General features: G+C 50.4%; 5 protein-coding genes across 5 annotated transcripts; 3 read left to right on the forward strand and 2 right to left on the reverse strand.

Annotated features, from left to right (window-relative positions):
• Window positions 1–3514: 3514 nt before the first annotated feature.
• Window positions 3515–6769, forward strand: FPOAC1_009042 (uncharacterized protein; the record flags this gene model as incomplete). The annotated part of the gene is made up of 1 exon (XM_044853473.1): window positions 3515–6769. One exon carries the CDS (start codon window positions 3515–3517, stop codon window positions 6767–6769), a length of 3255 nt encoding a protein of 1084 aa, XP_044706143.1.
• Window positions 6770–7185: 416 nt separating this feature from the next.
• Window positions 7186–7759, reverse strand: FPOAC1_009043 (uncharacterized protein; the record flags this gene model as incomplete). The annotated part of the gene is made up of 2 exons (XM_044853474.1): window positions 7186–7236; window positions 7286–7759. The coding sequence occupies 2 exons, from the start codon at window positions 7757–7759 to the stop codon at window positions 7186–7188; spliced, it is 525 nt and encodes a 174-aa protein (XP_044706144.1).
• A 481-nt stretch (window positions 7760–8240) lies between these two features.
• Window positions 8241–9626, forward strand: INT6 (eukaryotic translation initiation factor 3 subunit E; the record flags this gene model as incomplete). Its single annotated transcript, XM_044853475.1, has 2 exons — window positions 8241–8645; window positions 8712–9626. 2 exons carry the CDS (start codon window positions 8241–8243, stop codon window positions 9624–9626), a joined length of 1320 nt encoding a protein of 439 aa, XP_044706145.1.
• A 650-nt stretch (window positions 9627–10276) lies between these two features.
• FPOAC1_009045 (uncharacterized protein) lies at window positions 10277–16211 on the reverse strand (the record flags this gene model as incomplete). Its single annotated transcript, XM_044853476.1, has 3 exons — window positions 10277–12823; window positions 12872–13332; window positions 13382–16211. The coding sequence occupies 3 exons, from the start codon at window positions 16209–16211 to the stop codon at window positions 10277–10279; spliced, it is 5838 nt and encodes a 1945-aa protein (XP_044706146.1).
• A 532-nt stretch (window positions 16212–16743) lies between these two features.
• On the forward strand, window positions 16744–20974 carry FPOAC1_009046 (uncharacterized protein; the record flags this gene model as incomplete). Its single annotated transcript, XM_044853477.1, has 5 exons — window positions 16744–17211; window positions 17261–17287; window positions 17337–18322; window positions 18373–20116; window positions 20168–20974. 5 exons carry the CDS (start codon window positions 16744–16746, stop codon window positions 20972–20974), a joined length of 4032 nt encoding a protein of 1343 aa, XP_044706147.1.
• Between the last annotated feature and the right edge of the window lie 184 nt (window positions 20975–21158).

Consider the following 21158-nt stretch of genomic DNA (forward strand, 5'->3'; position numbering starts at 1 on the left):
TTAACCAACACCCAGCTAACAAACATCAGCTAATTACCATTACTGAATATACTGTACTCCGACTGGGAACCCAACAACGAAACTACAATAATTAACAAAAAAGGACAACGACCATTGACCGTGTTTATTAGGGCCGTAGGACAAACAGACCCTGCCAAGTCAGTCACCCACCTCAAAGCGGCGCGTGGATGATCTGGAATCGTACAGTGCGCAACCCGGAGAGTGTGAGTGGGCGGTCGGATCGTGAGTGAGAAATGAGAGGATCAAGGTTGGATCTGAAGAGGAATCATCAAAGGTTCAGCCAAAAAATCAAGACGTATAAAGCATCCGGCAGTAAGGAGATACGTCTGAAATTAAGTTAGAGTTGCTGGTCTCGAGGGAAAAAGTAATCTTTCGGTTGCCCTTCCATCCATGACTCTCCCAGATTAGGCTCAACCCTGGAAGCTTTGGTTAAGGATGAACAGCAGACACCCAGCCTCATGCTGCAGTGTGGAAGTACCAATGTGCGATAAGACGGGCAATTAAGCCAAGAGTTCAAACATGAAGAAATGAAACAAGTAACTAATAGGAGGGACTGTTAATTAAAGCGACATGATCGGAGCTCAGTTGAGCGGAGAAAATTTCGTTAACAAATGGAGGAGTTGAATTGTTTAAAGTGAATGAGGTTGCAAGCCCAGTCCAGGTACGGTACAGTACAGCAGGTAGGCAAGGCAAGGCAAGGTATTTCACATAACTACCCCCCTTCCCCCGTTCCTTCTCACTGCCCATTTCCCGCCAGTTTTCCCCTCTTAAACTCCTTTAACCTTCTTCTCCTTCATCCCCTCGTTCAAACTCCCTTCTCTTTTGATCTGTGTTGCTGTTGTGCTCATACTTGCCCTTCGAGCTGCTCACTTATACGGACGCGGAGCTGTCTCCAAATCGTCGGGTCGGGCCTGAGCTGCTGGGTTGGTGTTAGTGGGAGCCATGACAGCTCAATTACTTTGGCTCTCGACAACAGCATTAAAAACCACAGGAGAGAAGCATCTCATTCAACATAGCAAACCGACAGACAGAATATGAATGGATTTTACGACAAAACGAGTGAGACGGGCTTGACCGGCTCCTCAAAGGTAGCCCAGAACAAAACGACTTGAGAAGGCGCTGGCTGTTTTGGCCATGACGACCTGCCTGACAAGGATCCATCCACTGGCATCCACCCGGGAAGCGTCAGTGGTGGGTGGACAGCCCGCATCAGGCGCCACTACAGACAATCAATCCCAGGACTTAAAGCCTACAAGCTCTGCGCCTCTTTCAGTCAGAAATAGGAAGGGGAAAAAGACTTGTCTGGATGACTTGAAGAAACACAGCGGGGAATTCTGGCTGTTTATTTGGCGAAGAAGACACTTCCCTTGTCGGAGTGGTAGCGGTGCTGTTACGACCGAAGGGGTTTGTCATGTTCCTGGCGCCAAATGGCCCGTTCCTTTGTATGGGTCATGCCGACCCGTCTCCAAAAGATGCCAGCCCGCCCAGAACTCCCGGACCACTGTCACCAGTACAGGGGAAAAAGAACTGGACTGGAGTGGACAGACTTACGGGCCGGGTGTGCGCAGCGCAGGGCAGTCAGCACCCGCGACTGAATACGGTCGAATTCGATCTGGATGAGACAGCACTTACACAAGTGTGTAGAGACAAATGCTGGCCTGGAGAGGACCGTTACATTGAATATTTGTGGTGCCAGACTGTGCGACACATCCCGCGTGCTCATCGTTGGTCTCCTCCCTTTCATTGGAATACATGGATAGCGGATACGGATATGCCACTGATTTCATGGTGCCTTAGACGGCTGCTGTTTCACTCATGGCGCGTTATTTCGTGGAGAACCCATATATTTCCCCCTTCGAATCGTCAAGTCTGGACTCGAACAAGGCACCAAATCCTGGCGTTCGCCCTGCTTTATTATCCAGTGTGCGAAGATGGTCCAGCTGTCAAGCACGCGGAGTATCTGGTCTCCATGTTTTGTGTACCAGAATCTGATACAAGGAGATCGAGATCCTGCGTTCAATGCATGATAAGCAAGACAACATCAGAAGTCGCTCGGCATTTCATGCTGTTTCAATGCGCCTGGAATTCGGCATTTGATTTACGGGCCTGAAATTCCTCTTACCGAAAAACTCTCGCATATCCATGGAGTCATGGATCTATTGCAGTTTAATTCATCGTTGCTGATGGCTCACAAAGGCAGTGGTTGTCACATGCAGCATTTACAAGAATGTTGGCTTCCAGGTTGGAACCAAGACTCATGTTAACATTGTGGAGACGAAGACTTGCTCCGCTGTTAGTGATCAGCGAGGACGATGCAGCTAGCACTATCAGTGTCACTGATCAGATTACTTACTCACTAACATCGATGCACAATTGGTTACGGATACGACTTGCGAGTGGACTTGTCAGTGACGCTAAGCCGAGAGCAGCCAAGCAAGCGCGCCGCAGAACAGGCTCAGCCTCCCCCCGACTCAGAAGACCAGTCTTCACCGTCCGCTGAAACCCAGGCGAACCCGACTTGAAGCATTGCAGTTCATCCCAAAAGTTACTACAAACGCGCCCGCGCTTTCGTTTTGGTAAGGTTTCCATCTCCTTATTTGATTTCCGCACTATAATTTGCTCCCTATGTATGCGCCTCTCCCTTCCCTCGAAGACAGAGTGAGGTAGATGGTGTTGTACGGGAACGCTGTCGTTTCTCGTCGGTTTCGCTTCACTTTTGCCTGCCTTGTCTGTCCACTATTCTTTCGACTTCCCTCTTCCCCCGTTGGTTGTTCAACTATCTAGGCCCTGGTCTGGTTGGCTAGCCCAGTTCGCCCGCACTTTTGCATGGACTGGTCTCAGTGCTGCGCGTCCTTGGCTTGGTTCATTCTCCCCGTAACCACGAAAAATTCTCCTTCACTGGCTAGTAGGCTCGCTGGCTGACTATCATCGCCCTGTCTGCTCCCCACTGTTGACGGTGCTGGCAACTGAAAGTGGCTGCTACAGTACCTTGTCCCTTACTCTTTTGCTTCCCCCAGGTCCTGTTCATCCTGTCGCGCGCTCGTTTCCTGCTAGGTAGATTTCCTCGTTCTGCCTGTCTCCCTCTCCATCCATTCTTTCCCGACCCGTCATTCCCATCTACCATCTAGTTACCATTTGTCGTTTGAGCGAAGCGCGTTGCCCTGCATCGCACCGTGCCCACCAATCCGTGCTCTTTTTTATTGCCCACTTTCCTGTCTCCTTTGCCTTAGTCCATTCCCAGCACTGGCAGGCTGACACAAGGTCTTCTCGCTGGTCTGGTTTGGTCTCTCGCACTACACTACTCTCCACCAAGCCCACGCCGCGACGCGACTTGTCCCATCACCACCGTGTCACTGCCTCATCTTCCATTCATCGCTTCCTATCTCAGCCTTTTGTCATTGTATTCTCGTCTTCTTGGCGCTCCTCCATGGACGCATTTCGCGTGCCTGCTGATCGCTAACTCTGTCGCGCGTAGCCTGCTGGGTCGATCGCCATGAGCACCTGGATGAACGACGCCGTCCCCAACCACAATGGCAACGGCTTTCCTCATATGAACGATCCTAATTCTGTCAGTTCCATGATGGATCCCTCTGCATTTATGGCCAATCCTGGCCAATTCAATCCTGCCCAGTTTCAGAACCAGCAACAAATGGGTGCCGCCATGCCTAATGGCCCAGGTTCAATGCGCAATGCCTCACCTTCCTTCCCGAACTCTGTATATCAAACCAATTCCGTCATCCCATCGAAACGTCCTCGACCTCGTGACGAAAGTATCGCTGGCTCTCCTAGTCAGAATCCCGGAATGCTTCCGACGTCGCGCTCAGAAACGCCGCAACAGCAATCGTTTGCAGGCGGCTTTCAGCCTGGCGCGGTTCAACAAAATCCCGGCCAATTCTCCCACCTTCAAGCAAACGGCTCCGCCAACGCAAGTCCTTCGCCGATTATGAGTAACCAAATGCGACCAGGAAGTGTTCCTCAGCGAGTTGCGACTGCATCGCCGCATCCCTTTTCGCCTAGCGGCCAGCAATTCAATCCTCAGACATCACCAATACCATCCGAACATGGAACTCCACAGTCAAACCATTACATGCAGAATATGGCGCAAGGTTTCAACCCAAACTTTGCTGCATCTCCCTCGAACGCCCGACCTTCACCGAACCCGAACGCGATGGCTGGCAACCAAATGATGGCCCAGCCGATGGGTCAAATGTCACAGCATATGGGTCAGATGCAGGGCAACATGTATCCCCCTCAGATGCAGCAATCCCAACAGCAGCAAGGAACGCCACAGCAGCAACAAGGCCAGCAGCCGCAGGGTCAACAAACCCCCCAACGCCAAGGACTAACTGATCAGCAGAAGATGGCTGCTTATCAAATGAGGTTGCAGCAACAGCTTCAAGGCAACGCTGCCCAAATGCAAGCACAGATGCAAGCACAAAATATGGGCCGTGGTATGATGCCTAATAAGCAAGTACCTGGGATGCCCAATGGCCAAATGCAACAGGGAGGCATGCGTCCTCAGCAGAGGATGATGGCCAACGTGAATCCCGAACAGTTCATGAAAAATCTTACAACCCTGATGAACTCGAAGGGTTTGCCTCTGGACCCAAACCCAATGGTTATGGACCGACCAGTTAACTTGATGTTGCTTTTCCAAGCTGTCCAAAACAAAGGAGGTTATAAGCAGGCCACTGCAACTCCAAATGGCTGGCCACATGTGGCTCAGATGCTTGGATTACCAGTCCAGAACCCTGTAGTCCCGCAAGCGTTGAGGACGATATATGAACGCAACCTCTATAAGTTTGAGGAAGTGTGGCTCGCCCAACAACAGAAGCAGAGAATGATGCAGCAGCAGCAAGCTCAACAGCAGCAGCAGCAGCAGCAACAACAACAGCAGCAGCAGCCGCCGCAACAACAACAACAACAGCCACAACAGCCACAATCTCAAGGCACACATATGGGACAGGCCACACCACAAAAGCAGATGCAACCCGGGCAACAAATGAACCAAGGCGCAATGTCCCAACCCGGGCAGCAGCCTCAGATGCAGCAGCAAACTCCCATGAAGCAAATGACACCGGGGCAACCCCCAGTTAATGGGTTTTCAACGCCGCAGTCTCAGATGCAGCCACAACCTGCGACAATGCCAGGCCAGACCCCTCGCACCTTATCGCAGTCTATGGAAGGTTCTGCTATGCCAGACTTCTCCATTGCCCAATCTCCTGCAAGCCGAAGAGCAGGAAGCATGTCGCAGAGCGAAGGACGACAAGCCTCAGTGGCACCCTCGGCAGTTGCAGAAAAAATGCCCCGATTGGCTCCGCAATCCGATGAGTATAGTCCATGCGCTCGGGAGCTTTCCACGTTTGGAGGTGTTGACCTAAATGCTCTCAGCAAACTGGGCACAGAGCTGGAGCGGTGGAAACCAGATGTGCCTCCTCTACATGAACTTGGCAATATCGACATCGCCGCTCTCACAAAGAGTTTGCAGAGTGGAATTCACGGAGAGACGCGTCTGGCCCTTGACGTATTGGCATCTGCATCGTGCTCCATGAACCAGCTCCACTTCATCCAACTTCGATACTGTGATGAGTTGATAGAGGCTCTAATCGAGTGTGCTGAGGACCAGGTGGAGATGTTGGCCGAGCATACAGTTGAAGTTTCCGACGAGATTCAGATATCACCGTATGAAGACGTTCTGAGAGCTTGTCGCTTAGAGCGGTTCAACATACGTGATTTGCCTGTTTTCGGCACTCAAGAATACGAGTTAGATCGAGCCGTCGATCGATTAATATGTGTAACGACAATCCTGCGCAATTTGTCGTTCCCTGGCGAGGCAAACGAGAATCATTCTGTTCTTGCAGATGAGATTGTAATCAAGTTTCTATGTGTTGTGATCAGATATCTTGGCACGCGGACGATGCTTCTGAGATCCCAGAATAATACGCTGGACTTTATGAAGGATGTTGTTATTCTGCTTTCTAACATCGCTGGCACGATAGAGATTCCAGGACGGGAGCAGGCCCTTTGCCTTCTACAATTCCTCCTAGCATTCGCGCCGGCGCCTAACCCAACAGTCTCGGACGGAACTCTCTTCTTCTCTCAGTACGAGCCAAGCCTGCACGCTTACCTGCCTCATGCCGTCGATGCTCTAGCAAAGTTACTGGCACGCGATGAGCCTAACCGAACACACTACAAAACTGTCTTTGCCCTCGACTCTGCTAGCAGCCCCCCTTACGAGCTGCTTACACGGGCCTTTGGTTTGGCCATAGCCCCTATTCCGGATAAGGCGAAGTCACAAACACGTCAGCCCAACTTGCCATCTCTTGTCGAGGTCCGCAAGCCTTTCCTAATGCAAGGGCTGCTTGCGGCCGAGATATTGGCATCACTCGCTCCAGGTTATGACAGTGGGGTTGCACAAGCCTGGCTCTCGTCTGGCAACGATTTTGCCCAGAACCTCTTTAGGCTTATCCGTGACCTAAGTCAGCTATATGAGCAGCCTCAGGCTCAAGGATCTCGGGCCGCCCCAAGAAAAGATCCAGAGTTGGTTTACATTGTTGTTGTAGCGGTGGCACTCCTAAGGAGATTAGCCGAGAAGGCTAAAGATATTAACGATCCTACATCTTCGATACCAGCTAAAGCCATGCCAGCACCTCATGCTCTTCTAGAGGCTTTGTCTATGCAATCTGCAGAGTGGTCAAAGGAAGAGGTGCTACAGAAACTCTCCACCTTCTTTGCCCTTGGGAGATAATTTACCTACAATGGCTTCATTCTTGGATTTTTACCACCGTATTACCCAGGCAAGCTTGTATGTTAAGTGTTTTGAGAAATATGTGATTGGTTCTTGTCATTTGAAGCGTGTGCTTCTCGTTTAGACTTGCATTCTGGAGTCGATGGTTTGGGGACATGACAGGTGACGATGAAACTGCTTGTCTATGCACGGGTGTATACAGGATGTTGACTGGTGAACAAATTAAGGTTTTTTTTTGGGACAAACAAAAATATGCTTCTATGATGCGTCTTGCATTACTATATGTATTGTACATCCTTGGTCGTCTCCAATAGGGGCGACTCGTCCATATGATACACTTTTTACATCCTCATTCATATTGTTCAAAAAGCAGGATCTGCCAGAACCCTTGGTACATCACTCATCATGGAGTTTCTTTAAAAGCCAGTGTCGAGAAGCCATTTCATCGTTTGCGCATACATGTCGCCCTGTGAATAGTGTTAGCTACGAATGCAGCAACTGCAATACCCCACCGACCTTGATTTCGATATGTTGCGTTACGGGATTTATTCGAATGTCCTCTGCCTTAATTTGTAGGTCTTCCGACAAATCCTTGACCATTTTGAGTTGGTCGCCCTTTACCTTCTTGATAATAACAATGCAGCGGTTGCCTCCAGACATCCACTTGCGATAGACGGGAAGCTGGGTGTATGGTGTACGCTTGATGATGTATTGAAGATTCGCGGCGATTCGCTTGCGATCTTTTGATGGCAAAGGGACCGTGGGCTGCTCAAGAGGTCGTGCTTGGTAAGGAATCTTGTTCTTTCTGTTGGGGTTGCTGGGCTGGTCCGCAGGGTTCGGCTTGTACGAGACGTGCTTCTTGAAAGTTGGGCTACGTGCGGGGGCTGTCCTGACTGTGGTGATGGAAGCTCGCTGTGTGAAGGATACAGGCTGCTGGGAGAAAGCCTGGCGCCCTGTTGAGAGGGCTCGAGAGACGAGGGAACGCATCATGAGGTTGTGTGTAGATTGATGGTTCGAGGTTTAAAGTTGGTCGTCGACTGAGATTTTTCGAGTGTGGTGAAAGTCGGACAGGGGCGAAAGTTCTTGGAACAGGACAAGATGCTCCTCCAGTAAAATATGTCAATTCCAATTTGCCGAATAACCTTCAATTAGATCGTCCCTTGCTCTTACAACTCAGTCCCGCTTGTTGTCGCACTCTAATCGTCAAATGCTCGTTGCAGGGAAAATATCAAGATCACATGACTTCTAATCTCCAATCGCCGGTAAATCCACGGAAAGCAAGCTAAACCCCACACCACCGAGTGGATTGGCGAAATTCACCAAAAATCTGCCCCTCCATCAAATCCAGTATCACGACTATCGGCGAGTCACTTTTTTGTTCTTCCCGACCGAATCCTCCTCTTTCCCTCGACCGAACCTTACCGACCTCCCACCCTTCCGGAAGAAAAAAAAACCAAAAATATCGCCCACGATGGAGGATGTTCTCAACGCCGTCTCGGCCGACGGCTCGTCGATTATGCCCCGCCTTGCGCCAAACCTGAGCCGACATTTGCTTTTCCCTCTGATCCAGTTCGAGAGCGAGAGGGCCGAGGAGCAGGGTCTCGATGCCAAGGCCAAGGAGCTTCTTTCCGGAAAGATCAAGCTCTTGGAGGACACAAACATGACCGATTACGTCGCGACTCTCTACTGCGAGCTACACGGTGTTGAGAATGCTCCCGAGGAGTACAACAAGAAGAGACAGGAGGTTCTTTCACAGTTGGAGAACTACGAGCAAGCCACCGCCAAGATCGCAGACCTTTTGACCCAGGATGAGGTCGTCAATGGTCTCCGAAGCGACAAGGTTGCTAACTTGGAGTTCCTCAAGAACCAGCACGGAGTAAGTGATTCGTCAACGGGGCTCTCTTGTCCCCCTATGTAGTATAGCTAACGGGCCTCTCAATAGGTTACCATGGAAATGGTCAACGCTCTCTACGACTTTGGTCAGTTCCAGTTCCGATGCGGTCAGTACGGCCCCGCCGCCGATATGCTCTACCAGTTTCGAGTTCTGTCCACCGATAACGACAAGGTTTCTGCTGCCACCTGGGGTAAGCTGGCCTCCGAGATCCTCCAGACCAACTGGGAGTCCGCTGTCGATGAGCTCAAGAACGTGAGAGAAAACATCGACTCTAAGCTCTTCAACAACCCCCGTGCTCAGCTCGACCACCGAACAATGCTTCTCCACTGGTCTCTCTTCCCTCTTTTTAACTGGGAGGGTGCCCGGGAACCCATTCTGGAAATGTTCTTCTCCGCTCCTTATATCAACACCATCCAGACCTCTTGCCCCTGGATCCTGCGATACCTGATCGCTGCTGTTATCACCGGCCGTGGTCGCGCTCGCAACAGCTCAATCCAACAAAAGCAGATCAAGGACATTATCCGCTACGTCCGCCAAGAGGCCTACGAGTACACCGACCCTATCACACAGTTCGTCAACGCTCTCTACATCGCCCACGACTTCGAGGCTGCTCGTGAGGCTCTTTCCATGGCCGCCGAGGTTTGCCGAAGCGACTTCTTCCTTGCCTCTTCTGCCGATGCGTTTGTCGATGCCGCCCGACACCTCATCTGCGAGAGCTACTGCAAGATCTTCAGCCGAATGAACATCCGCGACCTCAGTGCCAAGCTCGGCTTGAACCCCGACGACGGCGAGAAGTGGATTGTTAACCTGATCCGCGAAACTCGATTGGATGCCAAGATCGACAGCCAGGACGGCACCGTGATCATGAACCACCCTCCCAACAATGTCTACCAGCAGGTCATTGAGAAGACCAAGGGTGGTTTCTTCAGGACACAGGTCCTCAACGCTGCCGTTTCAAAGTAAAGAGTATGGCGAGTTGAAAATTGGCTTTTTTTATTTGTGGTTTTTCTTTGCAATGACTCAAATGGGGCAACGCAATCCAAAGAGAGGGACGCAAGAGACCTCTCCGCTGGAAGATGGCACCCTCCGCTGCTTGAAGGGGGGCACAAGATACGGCCTCCCTGTTTTATAAGGAGGACCAATCCGTTTGAAAGATGGGCAGAATATAGCAAAAGCATAAGACGGAGGGAGGAAGTGATAGAGCAGCGAGGCAAGATGAAAACACGGGCCAAATGGAAGAAGCGGTGGTTTTAGAGGCCCTGTATATCCCTGGTGATGCGGTTTGCATTGCATGGCGTTCTCGGAAAAGGGAAGAGGCAAAGAGGGATAATGGAATTTACGTTGACTGTTGAAATGAATCATCTACTTGCCTCAGCTCGGACGCGTTCTTCTGTGATAATTGTGCGGCGTAGTGCCGCCACAGTATGCCAATTTTATGGATAGCTGCAAGCTCTTGGATAAGCTAGATTCTGTCTATCATTACTCTCATAGCTCGTAACCACATTTGATATTCTTCCCCTAGGACGCCAGGCTATGGTAGAAACACTCGTAACCCCTCTACCCTCCAATGGCCAACATATGGATTCTCTGACTCAACGGGTCAATAAATATCGCTACTCACCTTCCCGACTAGCAAGCCATACCATGCCCTTGAGGCTCTCAACCACGCTGTCTCGCATCCACCAAACGCCCTCGTCTTCCGCTGTGGTCTCCTGCTCGTCTTGTCCTTCAGTTTCAAGACGTGCGTTTGATTCTGTGATGGTTTCCTGGCTGTCGAACATATTGCACTCGCGTAATCGACCACGCACAGAAGCCCATTCGAACAGTAGTTTCACCCCTTCAAGCCGCTCTCTATCCATACCTTCAGCAACACCCTTTACCATCTCCAATCTTGCATCGATGGCACTCCCCGTATGCTGGTTGTCATCTCCTCGCTCAAGCACCACCGCTCTCTCTGCGTAACTAATATCACGAAGGCTATCGAGGCCAAACACCCACTCCATGGGATCTGTGCCCTTCTCGTCACTACCGAGTGCCCGGAGGGTGGAGGCGAACGCCCCCTCACGAGGTGGACGTCTACGGAGATAAAGACTCTGCGTATCCTCGAAAGAAGCTCGAACTTCTGGGTTGGAGAAGTCGAGTTCCACATCCCAGAACTCGGGCCCACAAGCGGTCGAGAGACTGGCTATTTGATCAATCGGTGGTAGAATGCAGGGCGCTGTCCGGTTCAAGATGGGTTCTGTTGACGTGTTCTTCCGCATCTTGATTTGAACAGGTGCAGAAATTGGCTGACCAGTGAGAACATCCTTGGTAACGAGACATCGTTGCTCTGTGGCCAAGACCCAAAAATGGCGAAGAGCCTGTAGATGGGAGCGATTGTCGATAACATTTGTAGGGAAAATAGGATAGAACGATACAAGTAGAGAAGCAATGGCAAGGTTACTGGTACCAAAGGTTGCTGTCCCACATCCCAAGAATAAAGCTCCAATTGCAAGATGCGCAGCAAGGTGAGATCCATAGGGGGTTTCTAGATCGTCACGACCATGGAGTGCGCGGAGGCGACGAAGTACGGGGATATCGCCTGTTCCAGCCATGACAATGGATGCTGATATAGCCACAACATCCTGACACATTCGCGCGTTGGTTCGAGTTAGTTCTTCATCGTAGGGCGGTGTACCATTAGGATGCATGCTTGCCGTAGATGGTATCTGTGCGATTCGCATGAACTGATCCAAATAGTACAGCAAGAGATCTCGGACTTTGGGGGAAGCACTTCCAGAGAAGCGAAGCGCGATAGAAAAGCAGAGACCAGCAACTATGCTGTGAAACGCCATGTCAGTTGACTGCAGCTTTGTAGTTGATTGTAGCTTGAACTGTGGGCGGTAAGGGCGTGGCAAATTTTTGCGAATCCAAGCAAAGGTTGGCTCAATCTTTGACCACATGATGAGGTTCTTTGTTAACGTTCTCAAGAGGAGAATGTCGGGTCGGATATAGTCGAACTGCAAGACTGAGTCTGGTATATCAATCTTGCGTGCCACGATCTGATCTTCTGACTTCATGTAAATAAGGGCTAAAGCCATGACGGCCCCAGCTGCTGCGCGATCCAAGACATGAACTATCTCGATGTTCTTGGTAGTAGTAGCGTGAGAAACAAGTTTCTCTGTTACTTTCATATCGTGCAGGCCTTTGAGATCATTTCCTTTGCCTAGGTTGATGAAGCCAAGAGCGAAGCCAGCCGCCAGCCGGTAACACTCACTTCTCAGGGGCTCTTCTTCATCCTCCTCATCAATGTGCTCAATCTCGGAGAGCATAATTTCACTCATTCTCCTATGCTGGCTATTCGCATACAGAAGCCCAATACCCATTATGCCCGAAGTTTGTGTCAAAGGTGATAGATTAAGTTCCGCCGCACCACGTGGTAACATCCTCGTAGCGTGGACAGAAAGCAAACGCGTAATCAGCGAGTCCATCGTACCCATGTAGGATGCAGCCAGGCCCAGAAGAAGGCCGATGGAGGTCATGGTGTGTTTTGGCGTTAGGTACTTGAACGCTACCCACTTTGCCACATCCTTCAGATGGCCGTTGAGACCAAGAGCAAGCAAGAAGCCAGCATGGCGGTTGTTAAGGTCCTGGTCAGGTTTGTTGTAGAGAATCCAAGACGTATCGATGCCTTGGGCTTGAGGAGATATGGCGAGTCCAGCTGCAACACCTTGATGGAAGAAACCCCAGCAGACCTTCTCCTCTGAGAACTGTGATTTGTCTACGCCCACAGTGGTGTTTGTTGGCCTCACGATGCAGTTGAGATTAAATCCGCCGATATGGAATTTCTGCGTGATCAACGGATAGCGCAGACTATAATATAACAGGCCCCGCCCAGCAGGGATGGCCAACGTGCCTGTAGCGATTCTTGTAACCAGCTCCTTTTGCTTCTCAAGATATTCACTCTCTGGCCAGCTTGGGTGAGGATCCAATCGAACTAGTCTTGCTTTATTGGTTGAAAGTAAGTCCTGGGCTTCGTTCAGGCGACGATCTTCTTTGAATAAGGAGCGAATAACAGCTTGACGTTCAGTTCCTTCGCCTTCGTCATAGCCAACGTTGTTTGATTCATCAACGCTTTGGCAGAGCAGCTTGTAGTCCCAGGTTGCGTTGTGCGTGGGCGTCTGAAGCTTGTCAGTAAACGATCTGCGCAAAAGGTGTTCTAATCTTACCAGAATCTTGGATGCGCTGGGTTTGGGGCGCTTTCCAGGGGTGAGTATGAGACTGATATCCCTACGATCAACCAACTCGAGGAGGTCCTTTGACCAAGATGTTGGTGGATGGGGTTGACACAACGAGATGGCATCCCTCAAAGGCACAAGAACAGCTTCTGGAAGGCTATCAAGCACCGAATTTGTGATCCCGGCATCCCGCATGGCCTCCACCATTTGTATCGCGCTGGCCGTTGGCTTTAGAAGTCTGAAAAACTGTTTGAACATAAGCGTCCTGGGGATTATAGGCTCCCATCGTCGGTCCTGCGATTTTTCTGATTCGGATAGCTGCGAGCCAGCGTAGTAGATATCTGCTGGAGTGACGTAAGAAACCCTTCGGTCTCCAGTAAGTTTTGCCTGGACCCAAGCAATGACGTCCGGCTGTATAGGAGGCTGGGGTACCGCGGGCCTTAGATTGAGATCTATGGGACGGTTAGTGTTGACCGTTGAATCAAGAGCTTCTGCGCTTACCAGAGTCATGGCGCTGATCGATATCTTCTTGTATGCCTGCTTCGTATATGGATGTAAAGTTATGCCACTTAAACCACCGAGCGATCTGACACATGATAACACGGAGATCAGCACGACCCGGTGATCTGAATTCTGGCGTCATGATATCCAATTTCTCTTCTTCAAGGAGCAAGTGCAGGCCCATAAAAACATCAACAGCTACCTTGCGCCGACTTTCCATGCTCTTAGCTAGAGATGTTGGCATGTACCCAGCCTGTCCGAATGCTGTTTCGCCAAATGCAGAGACTATATACTCTTTGGCTAAAGAGACATGTCTGGAAATGAATGTTCCGGGCGGGTTCTCCTCTCCTGCCGAAGATGTTGTGTTTTCCGTATCTTCATCCAATGCCCATCCCCAGCCCCCATTCATCATCCATGTTGGACATCCCAACGAGTTGGACGCTTCACCAGCCTCCAACGACTTCCAGTCTTCAGACTCTTTTATGGAACTAAAAGAACCCGAAGCAGGCCTTCTTCTGCGAATGGGGAGACGGGTCTTGGGAAATGGTTTTGAATCCTTGCGACCGAGACTCAAAAATAGAGACAGGAGCAGAACGGTCATAGCAGACCATTCTATACCGGTAGCTGATTCTTCGTTACCACCTAACCACTGCATACAATGGAGCCATCCGGCATATATTTGTTCGCCGAGAGCATGGGGCAATATGCTGCGACAAACATCTAGGACCTTGCGAACATGAGGGGACCGCGGCTCGAGTTGTATTCGAAGTTCATGAAGCCGACCTTCAGCATCAACAACGTCAACAATGCCCCCTTGTCGGGGATGGCGTACACCAACAATACTACCATTACTGAAATCAATAACCTCAGACTTCCTTTGTGTGACGTCGCGATCCAAGGCCCTGCCTCGATACTGCAAGCCTCTAGTATTGTCAACGAAGAGAAGAGAAAGCGATATCTTTGTGAGAACACTCCAGGGCGCCTGGGTGCTCAATTCGTGCCGACCATCCATCGACTCAGAAAGAATCAGGATTGCAGAGTGGTCTCCATCAACGACCTTGCAAGAGTCGACGACATTCTGCGCATGCCTACGATCGATGACAGTTGCCAACACAGTGGCACCTTCAGGAGTGTTCTTCTTTCCGCCTTTGGTGCTCTTGGCACCTTTGTTACCTCCGTGCTGAATGCCTAGTTCCAAAGTAAGGAGCTGGAGTCGTCTCTCGGTAGCGTCCTGAATGCCAATCAAAAGTTGACTTTGGTCATGGCCATCAATAGCAAATGGCGGTGCCACTAAAATGAAAACCTTGGTTTGAGTACGGGCTGGCTGGTGCGAATACCGCACGTTAGAATTATTCATGGGTACACTATGAAGTTTTGCGAACAAGATTTCATGTTGTAACCCATCAAACTCATGGTCATCCAAGCCCATGTTGTGGAATCCCTCGTCAAGGCCCTCGTAAAATGGTGCCGCTAGCAGACTGCTCAAACTAGGATGGATCTGATGGGCATAGTTGGCGCTTAGACGACTTCCCTGGGATTCATGTCTCCTGGCCCCAACATGGCTAGGGTGCAATGGTTGTTCGGGCATTATGGCTCGGTCATGAGAAGCAGACAGGTCGGCTCTCGCCAACATGGAGCTGACCCTGCGAGAGCTCCTACGTGCGGCACCGGTCCCTTCTTTGTCTTGCTGTTCCAAGGACGAGACGAGATCTATCATAGGCTTCTCGAGCCTCTCACTCTTCCTCTGTCGCTTTCCTGGTAAAGGGGCCCCAAAACTCTCTCGGAGATTAGGCTGCACAGGGGTTCCGGGAGCACTCGCAAAGGCAGACGGCATGGAGCTACGACGCCGGGCAGCCTTTGACTTGGCATCCTTTTGCCGATTGAGAAAGGGGTCTTCATGTTGCAGGTAGGTAAGGCGCCAGACAGTGTATTCACTAGTTTCACGGTTGATTGTGACCGCAATGATTAGGGGTTGGCTCAAATCTTGAGTCAGTGCACCAGGGATCTTGATCTCTTCCACATGTACAACTTCTTCTGCTGCATCAAGGAATGATAGCTTTTTCTTTGCAGTCTGTCTTAGGCTTTTAGCATTTTGGGGTTCTTGGTTCGTGACAACCAGTCCGAGCTCAAGTAAAGGGTCCGTTAATGACACAAGCCGTGGCCAGCGAGACTCGGGCTGCTCCAGCGGCGCCTCCCAACAATTGTCCAGCGTTGAACGAAGGGGGAGCGCTTTGGGTTTTCCAAGGCCTTCTACAGAGAAGGCGGTTTGCTGAGAACTGTTGAATGCCGTCAACTGCGAAGAGACGAATGAATTAGGCGGGACTCGAGGAAACTTGAAAGATATAGGCGCAACACTTTCGGCCTTCTGTTTTCGTTGAATTATAACTCCAACAGGGCCTGCAAAGGCGGATTCAACCTCGAATGGCATATGAACGACATGGCTAGTACCAGACAAAAAGTATATGTGCGCCTGCGTCTTGAGAAACACAACCAGAGCTTTTGATAAAGCCGGTCGTTGATCCGATCGAGTATCGTCGTCTTGCGTAGACCTGTCGTCCTTTGAAGCAGGGAAATATGCTAGCAGAGCCTGTATAACAGGTTCTTTTTCAAGTTCGAATCGAAACGTCTTGCGAAATATGCCACCTCGACACCATATGACACAGTGCTCGGTAGTGAGTAACTCGTCCTCGAGGTCCCCATAGCATCGATCGTCTGTTGAAATGTCCCAAGTGTACGACGTAGATGGCGGGTTGGGCGGTAATAATTGTTCATTGATGGCATGTTGAAGCCCTGAGGGCTGATGCAACCCCAGGGACTTCACCGTCGCCATGTTTCGGCAGCCGCCATAAGCAGCTTCTGTTTTTCTCCGGTTCGGTCGATCGTTCGAAGAGGCTATCGAGAGCTTCTTTAGTTGTAAATTCGTGATCTAGGTCTTTGAATGGACGAATTGAAGGTATTGTTGCGAGACAAGAGATTTGTTTGGGTTAAGACATTCACTAGGTGCACTGCGCCCCAAGGTACACTGTAATACCTTCCACTCTTCGTTGGTGTGGGGCTAAACATTTAGAGGTAGGCGCGCTGACACCGCCCGACCTTCAATTGAATCCCTAGGTGCTTTAGCGCGTCCAGAACCGAAGCTCATTACCTAGGTACCTAGGTTTGGAGCTGCCTCGTGACGTAGCTACAAGGTACAAGGTACATTCACCTACTATTGCACCAAGGTGTCGGTGGAAGCTGTCATAGCTCTGGTTTGGGCGCTCTGCTACCTTACCAAACCCAGACAACTCAACTTCGCATCCTGTACCCTCACTCTATTTCTGGTCCTTCTCACTTCCCAGCATGATACCATTGCCATCGGTATAATGACGGATCAGTCACCAGAACTCAGCCACGACCCGGCGCGTGATCTCGAAACCCAACAACCTGAGCATGAGGCAGCATCTACATCTAGCGAACTGGTTCCGCCAACAAACAACGATGCCCCGGATGATGGCGCGCATAGTTCCGAGGCTGAATCACTGGGGAAGGAGGCGGATATTGTTGCGAAAGATACGAAACCACAGGGAAGCAACGACGGGAAAGCAAGCCAAGATGGAGACCAGGATAAAGGCGGAGAGGAGGAGGACGACGACGAAGACGACGACGACGATGATGATGACGAGGAAGAAGATGAAGATGAAGACGATGAAGACGACGAAGACGACGACGACGACGATGAAGACGAAGACGAGGAACCTAAACTTAAGTATGCTCGGCTAACTCAACACCTTAATGGAGTATATCGAAACGGCGACGCAACTAGCGCGTTCCTTGTCGCTGGAGATAAGATGGTAGGCTTTACATCTACCAGAAGCGAACATTGCACTGACTCTGCAACAGATCATTGGAACGCATAATGGCAATATCGTAAGTAGTGGGCACACCGCTCACTTGCCTCCCGCTAACTCTCGCCCAGCACATCGTCCAGCTCCCGATGTTCCAGTCCATGAGAGTATACCACGCACACTCTGCTTCAGTAACATCTATATCGATATCGCCATATCCACCTCCTCTCCCAACCGACACGCCAGAGGCTGCAACGAAGCATGCAGCTCACAGCAATGCCAGCGTATCGTCCAGTCGCCAAACAGATTCATCCCCTGCACCATCGAGGAGACCTCGGGAAGTACCTCAAATCCCACGAACGCCATCAAACGACATCTATGTTGCCACTTCTTCATTAGACGGCAACGTCTGTGTTCAGAACTTGATTGATATGAAAGATGTTCAACTACGGAACTTCGCTCGTCCTGTACAAACGGTAGCTCTATCCCCTGAATTCAAAACAGATCGGACCTATCTGTCAGGAGGTCTTGCTGGCCAGCTTATTCTTACCGCAGGAGGTGGACCAGGTCGCAGTACTTCAACTACGACTGGAACTGCAGCCGCCACAGCTTCCGGCTGGTTGGGCAGTATGGGGCTTGGCGGCAATGCAGGCAAAGATACTATCTTGCACTCTGGAGAAGGAACCATCAGTACCATCAAATGGTCATTGTCTGGGAAATACGTCGTCTGGTTAAACGAGCATGGCATCAAAATCATGCGATCGAAGCTACATCTCGAAAGTACGGATTCAGAAGACGCATGGAAACGAGTTGGGCATATTGACCGGCCACAGACAGACGAATGGGAAACCATGGCCAGTGTATGGAAAGGTCGTGTCGAATGGATTGACGAACAGGCTGTTGAAGTGGATGAATCTGATCAGAGCACTGCCGATAAGAGCAGTTCCCCAGCTACAGAAAAGCTGAAAGGACATGCTCTGGTAAGCAAGAAGGGCATCGAGCGATTACTCGTAGGCTGGGGCGGTACAATATGGATTATACACGTCCATCCTGGAGGCGTTGGTGTTGGTCGGCATGCAGGAGAGAAGACTATTGGACGTGCTGAGATTGTCAAGATGTAAGTTTGGTCTGACCTCGCTATACTGAACAAAAGCTAACATGAATCAGACTTCGCATGGATTGCATTATTTCTGGCATTTCGTTATATACCCAAAACCTTTTGTTGGTTCTCGCATACTGTCTACCTGAAGATGACGATGAAGACGATAATCCTGTTTCCTTCTCAAAACCACCAGATAAAAAGCACAAATCCAACTCTTCTTCCGGAAGCCAACCATCTGGTGGTATTCACCGCCGACAAAACAACCAACCGCCAGAACTACGTCTTATTGATCTCAACTCTCAAGCAGAAGCAGACAAGGACAGTTTGAGCGTCAGTCGTTACGAGAGGTTATCGTCAGGTGACTACCATTTGGGAGTTTTGCCTGCACGCAACGCCGCATCCGCGATTGCTTCTTCTCGGGGTGCTCTGGAGGCGATAGCTGGAATTGGCACGGATATGTGGAATGCTGCCATCAATCCTCGGTCTCTCTTCAGCTCCGGGGCAAGTATCCGGAGCCGTGGCAGCGGCGATGATTCCAGCATCAGAGGAAGTACAGCAGGAACAATTCGGCCCGGGATGAACAGAGGCCTGTCACCAACTGTTCATTCAGGTCTTGTGAAGCCTGGCGTAAAGATCTTCATACATAGTCCGTATGACTGCATCCTTGCAACCAGACGAGATTTGAGTGATCATTTAGGATGGCTCTTGGAGCGTCAACAGTACCAGCGTGCGTGGGAGTTGCTCGATGAACACCCGGAGATCATGGCTCCAGCTAACGAGAGAACCAACGACAACACTCCCCCTACACCAACACTAAACCAAGAGGCTAGTGATGAGTTTAACGATGACGAGTCTGTCATAGATTCGCAGCTAAGAGACTTCTATTCGTCAGCCGAGAAAGAAAAGCGGCGCATCGGAGAGCTCTGGATTCAAGAACTCATCGAAGAGAACGATTGGGCGTCTGCGGGCAAGGTCTGTGGGCGAGTGCTCAAGACGCCAGACAGATGGGAGAAATGGGTTTGGACGTTTGCCGGCGCCAAGAAATTTGATGCAATCACAAATTATATCCCCACAAAGCCCATGCACCCTCCACTTCCTTCAACCATATACGAAGTCGTGCTAGGTCATTACATTCAGAACGACAAACCGAGATTCAGAGAACTTTTGGATCGTTGGTCACCTGAACTTTTCGATGTCAAGACTATCACGACGGCCCTGGAGAACCAGCTCAATTACCGAGACGTACGTGAAGACAGTGTTGACGATGGAGAAAAGGGGCGGGACTGGAGAATTGTGATGGAGAGCTTGGCGAGGTTACATGAGGCCAGTGGAAGATATCGTGAGGCTCTCAAATGCTATATTAAACTTCATGACGCAGACTCGGCCTTTAGATTGATTAGGGACAATCATCTCGCCGAAGCCGTCGAGGACGATATTCCCAGCTTTATTGGTCTTCGAGTCCCGCCTGGTAAAATTGAGCAGATGACAGCAGAGGAACTCGAACAAGCAACATCCGAAGCCATCATTCTGCTCGTTGACGAAGCTCAGCATGGCCTTCTACGTCCCGACGTTGTTGTCGAGCAGCTTCTCGCCCAGAAGCTCAATCTATACATATACTTCTACTTCAGAGGCCTATGGCGAGGCGAAGGTATTCAGGAGCACGGAGGAGAGAACGTAGACCGACTTGTTATGGACAGTCAATCGTTGGTGGACAACTTTGCGGATTTAGCGGTCCACCTCTTTGCGACCTTTGATCGGTCGTTGCTAATGCAGTACCTGAAAACCTCAGTCTCATACACGTTTGAAAAGGTAGGTTGAGGGCGAAACCGAAACTATGATCTATGCGCTAACTCCAGTCAGGCTGTTCAAGAATGTGAGAGTTTCTCATACTACGATGAGCTTGTGTTTCTATACTCCAAGACCGGTCAAATGAAGCGCGCTCTTTATCTCATCATTGATCGCCTAAAGAATGTTCACAAGGCCATCGAGTTTGCCAAGGAGCAAGACGATCCGGACCTATGGGAGGATCTCCTTAAATACAGCATGGACAAGCCCAGCTTCATTCGAGGTCTCCTCGAGCAAGTCGGAACGGCCATTAACCCAATCACTGTGGTGAAACGAATTCCCGAAGGGCTCGAGATCGAGGGTCTCAGGGAAGGGCTTACGCATATGATGAAGGAACATGAGATCCAATATAGCATTAGCTCGGGGGTTGCCCGAGTTCTTCGCAGCGAGGTGGCCACGGCCCAGACCGAGCTCCGAGCTGGCCAACGCAAAGGCATCAAGTTTGAAGTAGTTATGCAGGATCAAGAACACGTGGACGTTGAAGTCAAGGATATCCCCACGGATCCTGAGAACCCTGAGCGGAACGCTTCTCACCCGTCTACAAAGCATGACCACCGGGTGCCAAAACCGGGGCATTGCGCAAGGTGCCACGAGCCTTTCACCGAGTACGAGATGGAGACGCTGGTAGGATATGCCTGTGGGCATGTGTTCCATGTCAGCCATCTGTTAGAGATGCTGCACGGGAACAAAAAGATTGATGTTGATCTTGGCAATGGATCTGAAGAAGGAAGTCGGTACTCTGTGCATATGAAGGTGATGAGAGCACGTTTGTTGAAAGACAAGATGAGGGGGGGCTGTCCTGTGTGTCACGTTAAAGAATGAGGATATGAGATTTCTAGTTAAGGCGTCATGCACTTGACGGCGTATAAAGAGACGGTCATTTTATACATACATAGCACATTAGTCTGGAGATTTTCACGGCGCATATAGGTATCCAGTACAGAGAATGAATAAAGACAGACAGTTCACAGGTGAAAGGCGAGTTCTTTTCAAAGCACCTAGGTAC

The sequence above is a fragment of the Fusarium poae genome, chromosome 3 (assembly GCF_019609905.1).
Source record: "Fusarium poae strain DAOMC 252244 chromosome 3, whole genome shotgun sequence".
Lineage (NCBI taxonomy): Eukaryota > Fungi > Ascomycota > Sordariomycetes > Hypocreales > Nectriaceae > Fusarium > Fusarium poae.